Here is a 12,549-nt window from a genome sequence, read left to right on the forward strand (position 1 = left end):
GTAAAGGAAGGTGTAGTGAAGGGTAGTGAAGAACTGGAGGATATACTGGGAGATACCTGTCCTTATAGTCCAGAGTTTTCAGTTATAAAAAGATTCTGATTCTGCAAAAGTAAATGTTGTGAAGAATTGCAAAGAAGGAATTTATTTTAAAAGTCTGGATGTTGAGGTATCTTTTTCCTAAGCTCTGGCGTAAGAGGAGTCTAGAAATTCAGTGTCAATAGAGAAGTTTCTCAGAAGAATGTGAGCAGTTCCAAAGGAAGAAGACAAGGCCATACCTTGGTTACCAAGGAGGTCCTCAAGGAGATGCCATGCAGTCAGACCTTCTTAAGGCAATACATTTCATTCTAGTTTACAAAAAAATTTCCATTTTAATTTTCACTGAGTTACAGTGGAATTCACTGGCCATTTTGTGGGCCAAAGTACTATAGAATTGACACAGTACCAATGTATAGCATGGGAGCAAGCCAAATCTCGATTTGACATCCATTAGAGAACACACGTAGGAGATAGAATCTTTATGGAGAAGGCTTCATGAAGTGTTGATACCTCTGTGTTCACCAGAGGATCCACACAGGAGAGAAACCATACACATGTGACATATGTCATGAGAGATTCATCCATGAGTTATACTGCATGGTCCTAAGAGGATCCATATGGAAGAGAATACATACCATTGTAGATTGTGAATGCTTCACCTGCAAAAGAAATCTCAATACTCCCCAGAGAATCCATTTAGGCACTAAACCATTTGAGTGTCTATAGCAGTGCTGTGAAATAGAAATATAACTTTAGCCACAAAGGCAAGCCACATATGTAATTCAGAATTTTCTAGTAGCCACATTAAAAAATCAGAAATAGATGATATTAATTTTAATAATATATTTTATGTAACCCAATATATCAAAAATATTATTTCAACATGTAATCAATACAAAAAATTATACATGGTATTTAATATTCTTTTTTTGTGTCCCAAAGTCTTTTAAATCTAGCATGTATTTTGTACTTATAGAACATCTGAATTTGGACTAACCATATTACTAGTGCTCAGTAGCCACATGTGGCTGTTACTGTATTGGATTGTGCAGGTCTACTAAGTGGCCAGACCTTTTGTCAGTTGGAAAACTTTAAATGCCATAAAAAAATACACTCAGTAACATCTCACATAAATGCCACAAATGATACCTAATTAAGTCCAAGTAGTGTTCTAACCCAAAAATAAAGTTAAACATTGATTTCCAATCAACTATGTTCTGAATAGTAAATGACATAGTAAAAGAACTTAGAAGAGTGCTTAACTTATGGTAATGCTCAATAAATGTTAACAAGCGTAATTAAACAATAATTACTTTTTGGCTGGGCACAGTGGCTCACACCTGTAATCCCAGCACTTTGGGAGGCTGAGGCAGGCGGGTCACCTGAGGTCAGGAGTTTGAGACCAGCCTGACCACCATGGTGAAACCTCGTCTCTACCAAAAATACAAAATTAGCCAGGTGTGGTGGCACATGCCTGTAATCCCAGCTACTTGGGAGGTTGAGGCAGGAGAATCACTTGAACCCAGGAGATGGAGGTTGCAGTGAGCTGAGATCATGCCGTTGCATTCCAGGCTGGGCAACAAAAATGAAACTCCATCTAAAAAAAAATTACTTTTTAAATTTAACAAATAGTGAGTTTTTTGTTTCTAAGATTTTTTTTCTGTTTTCCAGGGGAGCTCTTTAAGAAAGACAGCCTATTTTTCTTTTTGATATGTTTATCCTCTTATCTCTTACAAAAATAAGGAAAAAATTTAAATTGCTATTCCCTTTCTATTAGCTCTGTTTTAATGGGAGTTATTTGCTCTAATTGGTTTCCTGGCCCACTTTTTAGAGTGGCTGATCCATTTCATATATTTGGTTATTTTTCATGGTCTGCTAATATTTATAAATGAAAGATTTGGTCATTTGGTGCGGGTAACCAATGTGGTCACTGCTTGAAATTATGTGGGCAAATGTTTGTTTTTTCCTGATTGATTTTCCCCCAAGAGTGTGTACGCAGATGATTGATAAGTTTGTGGTTTGATTCTTTGGCTCCATTTCTTCTCCTTTAAATGTGTTGGATGGGTTTGGGCTGTACTGTAGAATGAATTGAGTGCCTGTGGGTGGCTACTGTTTAATCTGGGTGGCAAGTATTAAAATTATTTTAAAATGATAGGATTAAGCACCTGATTAGAATATTCACTTTTTATCTATAACATTTAACATGCTATATTTCTTTACAGAAATACACATGGCTTGATAAAAGCCATTATGAAATTACTACAAATGCAAGCTCTTAAGGAAGGACAAGGTGGGGAAAGGAATATTCAGAATATATATACCATTAGGTAAGCCTTTTCTCTTTTCATTTTTTTTCTTAAACAAATGTGAATTTTTAATGAAATTATTAACTGTGACATGATAATCCATTAAGAATATTATTTAATTCAGCAGGACATGCACACAGTGATTGTGGGTGTTGACCTCTCAGGAAGTTAGCATTTCGAAGACTCAGAGAATTGAGATAGAGTTGACAACATGATGAGTATCACCAGTGTGGGTTTCAGGGTTGCTAATTTGGAATTGAAATCTTTTACCCAAAACTCAGATTATTCTGTTTGCTCTAGAATATGTAACCATCTTCACAGTACTATGAAAATGGAAGACTTCCTTGACCAAAGATACTTAAAGCAGAGGGGATTTAGGTTAGGCAGTTTGGTAATCTGCCTTACTATAAAAAGCAATAAGAGACTGCTATTTCCAAGTGACTTAGGCCAAGGTCAGTAGTGAGGAGTGTTGATTTGCCTTTTCTTTGTCATCTGTAGAATGTAATAAGGTAGAATTGTTTAAAAAAAATAAAATATACACAGCAGCAATAATACTACAATGCACTGGATTTTCTGGGGGGGTTGTGGTCAAGGGAGGGAATCATACTCCCTTGTGAAGGTGACCTTACCTATTGCCTTGAAGGACCCAGGAAACCATCTCTTAAGAGAGGGGCTCTGAGTTAGCAGAGGACCCAGAAGATGTGTGTAATCAGTGTATGTTGCCTTAGGAACTCTGTTCAGTGAGGCATTTCAGAATGTGTTTGCTTCAAAAGAATGACAGCATGGAACCATAAAGAAGGGCATTGATTCATGTGGGGAAGATGGCTTACATGGGCTACGGTGATCAAACAGGGAAAGGAAATGAGGTGCTTTTATTGTTAGCCACCATTGAATTGATCTTATAGCACCTTTAGTCTTCAGTATTTGACACCACAGGTATCAGAAGTGCGAGAGTCTGTCTCCAAAATACAGAGGGGTGTCTATTACTTACCTGTATTTATAGTGCTTTCTTTTTGATAATAAGTAAGTAGTATCTCATATATTGTATATGGGATGGTCTGTGTCATGGTATATCTCATATACCATGATCTTTCCTATAATTTTTAGTGATATTTGTGATCTCTTATTTTTATGAGGATATTATTGTTTAAGGCAATTTTTTAAACAAGGTCAAGATTTGCATTTTATATTTTTTTCTTAACATATTTTGTGAATATCTTCAAACATACAAGTTGGAAGAATTGTGGTACAATGAATTAACTGATTTATTTTTAAGGGAAGCAAAAGCAACTTTTTTTTTTTTTGAAAATACTATGAAAACTTGAGGTGTGCAGAGTAAAGCTTTCCAAATTGGTAAACATGCTTTTCTTTTTTTAACTAGTGGTGTCCTTTGTGATGTAAGGGTTTATTCTTTATCCATTGCCTTGACTAGAATTGAGCCTGCAGAGTAAATAAGCGGATGTTAATATTTCTGGATAAACATCTGCACTTCCTCCTTTTTAGAAAGAAATTCAAACTCTTGGGCTAGAGTTCAGGATAGAAAATAATTCAATTTAGTTGTTGTTAAGAGGGGCTTATTTATTTTTAAATAGGGAAGCTGTTGAAGTTTTTAATTGAAATTTTTATGTAACAGTTTTATGGAGATATAATTCACATATGACTGACCCATTTAAAATGTATGATTCAGTGACTTTTACTCTATTCACAGAGTTATGCCACCATCGCCATAAGCAATTTTAGAACATCTTCATCATGCCCAAAGAAATTCCTTACCAATTAGCAGTCGCTCCATATTTTCTCCCTGCTCAGGGAAGTATTTTTAGTTCAATGGTTCCCAATACTGGCTGCTCATTAGAACCACCTGGGTGTGCTTAAAAAGAGACAAACATGGGAACAATCAAATACCCTAAACAAAATGAATCAGAATCTCTTCCATGAGGCCTAGTGGTTTTAAAAGTGTCCTAGGTGATTGCCATTCACAGTGAGTACAAAATGGTGTGTCAGCTGCTCTAAAATGTGCATCCTAATTACTTGGGCACCTTGCTGAAGTGCAGAATCTTTTTCCTTAGTCTAGTGTGGGCTCAAGATTCTTGTATAACAGGCTCCCAGGTGATGCTGCTGTTGCCCTACCACACTGTTGCGTGGCAGAGCTACCGCAGCATCAGCATACCTGTGAAGAATGCAGAACCTTGGACTCCATCTCAGAGTGCCAGAGTCAGAACTGCATTTTAGAAAGATTTTCTAGGTAATTTATAGGTACCTTAAAGTATAAGAAGCATCAGTTTATATGATGGTAAAAAGAAGTTTTCTATGATGCAGAGAATTTGGGTTACTCATTTTAATCCTGATTGTCTTCACCGTGTGCAATTGTTAGACCTTTAATTATCTGTAATGTTTGACCTGGTAATTCATTTTTTCCTGTAGTTGGTTCTTTTAACTTCAGTCTTGTTTCAAAAGGCAGTTGGTGCAAGGTGTGGATAGGAAGCCTAGTTTGAGAAGCTGAAAAGAATTGGATACATAGGGTTGTCTTTAGATAACGTGGCACCTTAAGAGGTCCGGAATCAGTCACCTGAATTGGCATAATCCGGTAATGTTTATGGAGAGCCCTTATGTGAATGACCGTTTGGCACTATAAATCAGTAGAGTGTAATCGAGTGTATAAGAGCCTTAAGTTCCTCCAAGGGGGATTGTGGATGCCAGAAACAGAGGAGAGGTGAACCTGAAGAGCATATTCCCCTCAAGAGAGCTGTGATTACCTGAGTCAAGCATAAAATTGTCATGCTGTTATAGAGCCTTCTTTGCCACATGTTGGTTAGCAATATCATCCAGCCTTAAAGAGGCAACTGATGAGCTGTGTATGAAAGCATAAAAGGGATATGAGAAACTTAGAACTCCACTGAGAGGTATTTTCTGGTTATTGTATAGGATTAATTTAAAATAGAAGGAGTATGACAAATAAATGTAAGCTTTCTGGGCATGCAGCTAATCTGTGTTTTTATGGTATTAAGCACTGTGCCAGTATTCAGTTGGGGCTTAAGTATTTCTTCTTTTTCTCCTAATAGCTGATTAATTTGAATTACAGTACAACAGAATACTTGGTCATCTTAAATGGTCTGTGCTAAACCGAGTAAGTTGTACCAGTATGGGAGTGGACAGAAAAGGAGAGATATGAGAACTAAGAATGTTAGGCAGTGGCTTCCCTTAGCCCCTCTGAATTTTATGACAGAGCTCTAGAGATGATATTCTTTTTATTGTACGTAGAGCTTAGTGGTTTTCACACTTGTCTTGCATAAGAACCACTGGGGCAGCGTGTTGAAAGTATAGCTTCTGAATCCTACTTGCCAGAGATTCTTACTCATTCAGTAGATTTTGTGTGAGACTCAGGAATCAGCATGTTATCCAGTTGCTCAATGATATGGAAATATGTAATTTGTGGATTACACATGATAACTATTGCTTCAGTATCTGGGAGCTTGATGGTACCATATGCGAGCTTCAAGGTTTCCCTTGAAGTAGACTAGGCGGGATCTTGGGTGGCTTAACCATGCCTCCTTTTCTCTATTTGGGTGGCAAGAAGTCTATATCTTTCTAAGTACCAAGGCACCAAATTTGTCTTACATGTGTCAAATTTGACAATAGAGAGGCCAAGAGCAGAAGCAAAGAGTGACTGTAAAGGAAAAGGAGTCCAAAGAGAGCAAGCCAACTTTGGATGCTAGAGAGAAAATGTAAGAGATCATAGATTTGTTCAATGAAAAAATTCCATGGCTCCAACACGTGTTAGTGTTCTTCATGGTCAGACGGTGGGTAGGTGGTTGTGGGAGGAGGAGGGGAAGAGAATCTTGAACATCCTCTTAGAAACTGACACTTGTTTACTGTGCATAAGGAGCTCATCTTTGGAGTTTTTAATGTCTGGAACATGGCCCAGACTTCTGCATTTTTAACACGGGATTTGAATGGAGGTGGTTTACTGACCAGGCTTTGAGAAACACTGGACTAGAATCATGTGTAGTTAATACAGCTCATATTGCTTAACTGGACCCTCCTTTCTAAGCAGTCTTTTCTCTAGCTTTGCGGCTTAAACAAGATTAGGCATAGATATTTAAATAGGGCTGCAACTCGCAGTTACCTTTGTAACTGGAAGCATAGTGCAGTACTTTTGGCTACTGTGAATAGCTAAAGAGCATATGCCAAGTATAAAACTCTAGGCCCATGAGCCTCAACTCTGGCTGCACATTAGAGCCCTCTTAGGAGCTTTGAAATATATAGATGACTGGGCTTTACCCAGAATGACTGAAGGGTTGGTCTGAGGTGTTGGTATCTTTTTAAAAGCTTCCCATGTGATTTCCAGTGTGCAGGTAAGGGCGGAGAACTGCTGGCCAATTGTTGCCATGAAACAATGGGACTTCATTGTTGCCACACGTTCAGATCTTTCAATATAAATAAAATTTTTATGTGAAATCTCTTGACTGAATGCTAACAACCAATTCAAATTTTTTAAAATGTAGGGTAGGTAGACAAAACACATCTGCTTACAAGATGCAATCCATGGGCAACAAGTTTGTGACCTCTGATGCACATACTATTTTCAAGAATTTCAGAAGCCCCTTTCTAGTTATACTAATTGACATTTTTTTAAAACTAATTGATATTTTTTTTTAAACCACTATGTAGTATCCTTTAGTTCACACTTTCTTTTTTTCTCCCTTTTTTGTTTGGTCTGAATTTTCTTTTGTTTAGCTAGAACTTGTCTTTTCTGTAACACGCTTGTATTTAAGTTATTTAAACTTTTTTTTTTTTTTTTTTGAGACAGACTCTCACTCTGTCACCCAGGCTGGAGTACAGTGGTGCAGTCTTGGCTCACTGCAACCTCTGCCTCCCAGGCTCAAGCTATCCTCCCACCTCAGCTCCCCCAGTAGCTGGGACTACAGGTGCTATACTACGCCCTACTAATTTTTTGTAGAGACAGGATTTTGCTATGTTGTCCAGGCTGGTCTCAAACTCCTGAGCTCAAGTGATCCACCTGCCTTGGCCTCCCAAAGTGTTGGGATTACAGGTGTGAGCCTTGGCGCTGGGTGTATTTAAACATTTTCTAATATTGATTGTGCAGGAAGTGGGTCAGAGAATCAATATTTGGCTGGTATTTTGGTTGCAGGGAAGAATAACTAAATTTTCATGGGTTGTAAAGTATTAGAGGCTAATTTTCTTATTTGCTTTGTAAGATGCCATTTTCCCCCTGAAATTATATCATGTGCTTTTGCTTTTAATTTTTTCTCTGCATATTCATATTACGGCAATCTTTTAAAGATCTCTCTTCCTCAGCTAAAGTGAGGAAATAGCTGTGAATTCATGAGCAGTAACTGCTTGTTCCAGAATTCATGTATTTTTTTGATGTGCCAGACAGTGGCTGACATGCACAAATATCAAATGTTAAGAATCTTATTTGTGGGAAGGTTTGGTCTGGTAAACATCAAGCTGTACTTTCTGAAATAGGGGAATATTAAATGTTTGTGGCAGATGGTGTGCTCTGAAGTGGGCAATTAGGCCAACAGTAATGGATGATTGTACCCTGAGTAGATTAAAGTTATGCACCCTATGTTTGTATTTGTTCATCTCTTTGTGTAGTAGTATGTAGTTTATTTGGAGGGAGAGTTAAGTTTGAGGACTTAAAGATGTGTATCCTAAAGGCTGAGATATTTTGTAATTCATATTAATTTTTTTCCTTATCACTGAGGGCAAATGCATTCATCCCTTAAGGCCATCAAATAAAGAAAAGCAAGAGCAAGCCCAAGATAAATGCTGATTTAACTGCACAAAGACCAGTTTGTGGTTGTGGATATCAAAATGTAGCTCCATTTTTAATTTCAATAACTTGCTTTTTAAGCATTGTTTTTGCATTTTCTCCTATTCTCTGTTTTGAAGGAAGACACGGAGTCAGCTGCATGAAGAGTGCAGGAAGAGTGTTTCAGACGTAGGAAAAGCAAGTGCCCAGAAGCTTGGCCCATGAGAGGAACTAACAGGAGGCAGAGTGGCTGGAGTTTAGTGCTCTAGGGAGGGTGAGGCTGGGACATTGACTCAGGAGAGGTAGGCATGGGCTAGAATATGCAAGGCCATGGCAAAGACTGGGTTGTACTTAAAGAGCAGTGGGAAGTCATTAAAAACGTTTCTTTTTAGCTTACTATCTTGAAATAATTTTAAAGTTCCAGAAAAGTTACAAGAATAGTACCAAAGACTCCCATGTACCATGTACCCAGATTTATTAGTGATTTTGCTCTTTGCCACATTTGCGTTATCATTATCTCTGTATAATTAATAAAAAACATTTGAGAGTAAATTGCATACATTCAAGAGTGTGTTTTCTAAGAACAAAGATATTCTCTTATATAACCAGAATATAAAATTGAACATTGCTATAATACTTTTTATAACGTACAGTCTATATTCCAGTTTTGTTCATTGTCTCAATAATGTCCTACCTTTTGCCTTTTAACTTTTTAATGTATAGGATCTAGTTTAGGATCACATGTTGCCTTTGGTTGCCATACCTTTTTAGCCTTTTAACATCTGGAACTGTTTCTCATCCTTCTTTGTTTTTCATGATGTTGGCATTTTTGAATTCCATATAAAGGATGCTGTGTCCTTCTGAGGATAATCACATGTAGAAGTACTGGTGTCCATCTTGCCTCTCATTGGGGATTTTAATTTTGGTTACCCAGTCGAGGTGGTTTCTGTATTGAATAGTTATCATTGTTTTGAACTAATAAGCAATCTGTGGGGAATACATTTTGAGACCATGCAAATATTCTGCTCCTCATTAAGCTCAGCACTCCCAACCAGTTTTCACTGTGATGACTACAAAATGGTGATTTTCCCAACTGCACCACTCCCTTTATGTTTATTAGTGGCAAAAGAGTTAGCTATATGGTTTAGAGGTGGAAATGACTATTAAGTTATCAATCAAGGATATTATGGAGATAAATCAGATTCTGATTCGGACTTATTTTCTAAGGGAAATCCAAGTTAAATTTTTTTTTTTTTTTACATTAGCAGTATACTTATACTGCTGATACATGTGCTTTCTAAAATCAAAAAAAGGTTAATTAAAAATAATATGTGGGTGAGTTAAGTTTGAAATATTTTAAATGCCTTTTTATTGAGATATAATTTACATACTATAAAATTCACTTTTAAAGTGTACAAGTCAGTAGATTTTATTATCGTCACAAAGTTATGTAACCATCATCACTGTCTAATTCCAGAATATTTTCGTCACCCCAAAAAGAAACCTCATACCCATTATCAGTCATTCCCCAATACACTATTCCCAGCCCCTGGAAAACACTACTATTTGTGTCTTTGGATTTGCCTTATAAATGGAACAATACAGTGTGGCTTCTTTCACTTAGCATAATGTTTTCAAGGTTTCCTTCATGTTGTAGCGTGCATCCATACTTCATTCCTTTTAATCCATTCCATAGATAAAAAATTTTATTTATCCTGGAATTTTTTGATGCTAAGACTATTTGCATTTTTAGTGTTTTTTTGCCTTTTATATATATTTTAAAGGTAAACTACTTTTTGTAAGTTACTGAAAATGAACTGTAGTCCTTAGAGTAGTTTAGTTGTTTTTCATATCTACATACATTTCATTATTATATTTACTATTTCTCAATGATGTTGCTCATCTCACTCTTAAAAAAATCAACCGTCAGCTATTATCATATGGCTTTGTTTTCAAAGTGAGCATTTTGCTTTTGGGGGGTTGATTATTTCAATACTTGAATATATTATCTGAAGGGATCTCCTGAGGTATAAATGTTTGGTTTTACTTAGCATAATGTAAGTATGACACCTCTACAATCAAGCTGCCATAAGGGATTGAAACCAGTGGAATACATTAATGCAATAATTAATTTTATTTTTATTTTACTGATGTTACAAAAACTTACACTCAGGGAGCCACCATTTCTGGACAGAACATATCATATAAGTTTTTTTTTTTTTTTTTTTGGAAATGATCTTTGTAGTGTTTTTGAAAGCAGAAGTTCTAATGAGACTGAATTGTAGCAACTACCTTAGATATACTTAGGTTTAATTTACTGATATGTAGCCTTTTTTGAGAGGGTAATCAGGACCTTCTTTAAGAATTACATAAAAGTTTTGGACTTTCTCCTGTTACAGAAAATGTACACATGCATATATACTAAAAAGTTTACATATGGTTTCAGTGGGCTTGTAGAAATCATTATAGAAAAATCAGAGAAAGAAGATGGGAAAGGATGTAGTCAGATCCACTCCTGAAAAAGCCCAGCAGAGTTAAGGATAAAGAAGAAGGTAGGAAAGTAATTGAGAAAACATAGCCAGTAGTACTTTGCAAGGGCCATCTGTCTCTTTGCAGTTCCATTCTTTCTCTCTAGCTACATGTTTTGCTCCTGTTTTCATTTCCTCTTTTCCTTCCTCTTTTCTATTCAGGAAAGTCTTTGTTCACAATTTATGGGTCTAATCACCTGGGGTTTACAGTAAACTAGGATTTACTTTTAGAATAAGCTGCACCCATCATACAGTCTTCCAGTTAGCAATAGCCACCAGAAAACACTTTATATGGTCTTCTAATTGTAGATGTTTAATTGAAAGATTGGTATTATAGTTTGCTGATAAATGTCTTTAAGGCCACAAAAATGTTGTAATTTTTGCTTATTAGCCTATTTGTTTGTCTCTAGGTGTCCTCCCCCCGCCAACCAAGTGATCATAGCACACAACTTACTGAAAGGAAGGTTGTGGATCCCTAAGTACATTTATGTTTCCCCCTAACCAATTACCTTGTACTTAAAATAGTTCCAGACTTTTGACATTGGCAGGCACCATTGCATTAAAACCCTGTCCCTCTAAAAGGGATTCTGGGAAAGGTTCATTGTTGGGGGAGAATCATTGTAATAGGAAGTATATTTTCAAAGAAAGGAATCTTATACTGTCTCTGCCTTATAGACTCAAAGAAAAGATGTTGTCACTCAAAAATGACAAAATTAAAATTGCTTTGCTCCAAGTCTTTTTCTAGGAGCTTATGTAGGAAGGATAAAGGTGCATTTGTCTCAAAATTATGTTATAGGATCTATAGAAATTCACAATTATTGTTTAGTTTTTCCTTTTGAATTATTATTTCTTTTTTATAGTAATATTCATGGTGGAATCTTCATAATTTTATATTATGCATCTTTTAACTTAAAATCTGCAGATTAAAAAAAATCTCTTTTTAGCTTCTAACCAGCAGTTTCAAATCAAAATTCAGAGCAGGTAGAGAAATGCTTTTAAAATGCATATTTGATGTAGTAAGTGCTATGCAATGCTTCTGAAAGCGCCAGGGTCACAGCTGCATACATGAAAATGCATGGTGACTGCAGGCATTGTTTCCTCACACAGAAAAGGCAATCTGTGTCTGTCGCTGAATTTATGATGTAAATCAAATCATAGCTTTCCTATATTCAGAGATGTAACAAGAAGGTTGAGGTGACCTAAAGGTTGCAAATAACTTTTGCTTTTTGATTTGCCTACCACAGAGTATTTTTTTAACCCCCTCATTTCTATTAGGATGGATGTATTTATACTTGGAAAGGTGAATCCAGTTACATATTTTATCATTGCCTCTGCTAGTCTGGGGGAACTATGCATTTATCATTCATTCCTTCCTCACTCCGTTCTGTTAGGATACATGTACTGTACTGCTCTGTGCTGTTGATGATATTAATAAAGAGTTGGAATATTGAAGTATTAGGTACTAACTCTGTGTGCTTCCTCTGTGCTTTTTTTCTCTGAACAGTGTTGACTTTGGGACAATGTGCTAGAGGGACTGTGATAAATTGGCTTCCCATGATCCAGTTTATTTTGTCATTTGCAACAACATGAATCAACCAGTTTAAGAGTTTAAGAAGGTGATTTGGGGAAAGTATGTGTGTGATAATTACGTTTGTTGTAGATAGGCATTTGGCACTGAAAGGGAAACAAAAAGATTAAAAAGACACACACCCAGCTTTCATACCGCTTATGCTGTAATTAAAGAAACAAACCTATCCTGATGATAATCATAATTGTACCCACTTATGTAGTTCTTCTATTTGCTAGGTATTAAATGCTTTACTTAAAAATAGCAATTAAAATACTTGCAAATCACGAAATGGGGAAGTGCCAAAGAATGTACAACAAATTGGATCATCTA

General features: G+C 36.3%; 1 protein-coding gene across 10 annotated transcripts in view; it reads left to right on the forward strand.

Annotated features, from left to right (window-relative positions):
* Nucleotides 1-12,549, forward strand: part of FOCAD (focadhesin) — a 326,657-nt gene that overhangs the window by 65,804 nt on the left and 248,304 nt on the right. For 9 of the 10 annotated variants that reach the window (XM_033237455.1, XM_033237451.1, XM_033237458.1 and 6 more), the window contains one exon: nt 2,259-2,363. The exons of the other annotated variant lie outside the window; for it this stretch is intronic. In XM_033237455.1, the coding sequence (XP_033093346.1) occupies nt 2,259-2,363 (105 nt within the window). The remainder of the gene's footprint in view (nt 1-2,258; nt 2,364-12,549) is intronic. 10 annotated transcript variants of the gene reach the window in all.

The sequence above is a fragment of the Trachypithecus francoisi genome, unplaced genomic scaffold (genome assembly GCF_009764315.1).
Source record: "Trachypithecus francoisi isolate TF-2019V2 unplaced genomic scaffold, Tfra_2.0 Lachesis_group16, whole genome shotgun sequence".
Lineage (NCBI taxonomy): Eukaryota > Metazoa > Chordata > Mammalia > Primates > Cercopithecidae > Trachypithecus > Trachypithecus francoisi.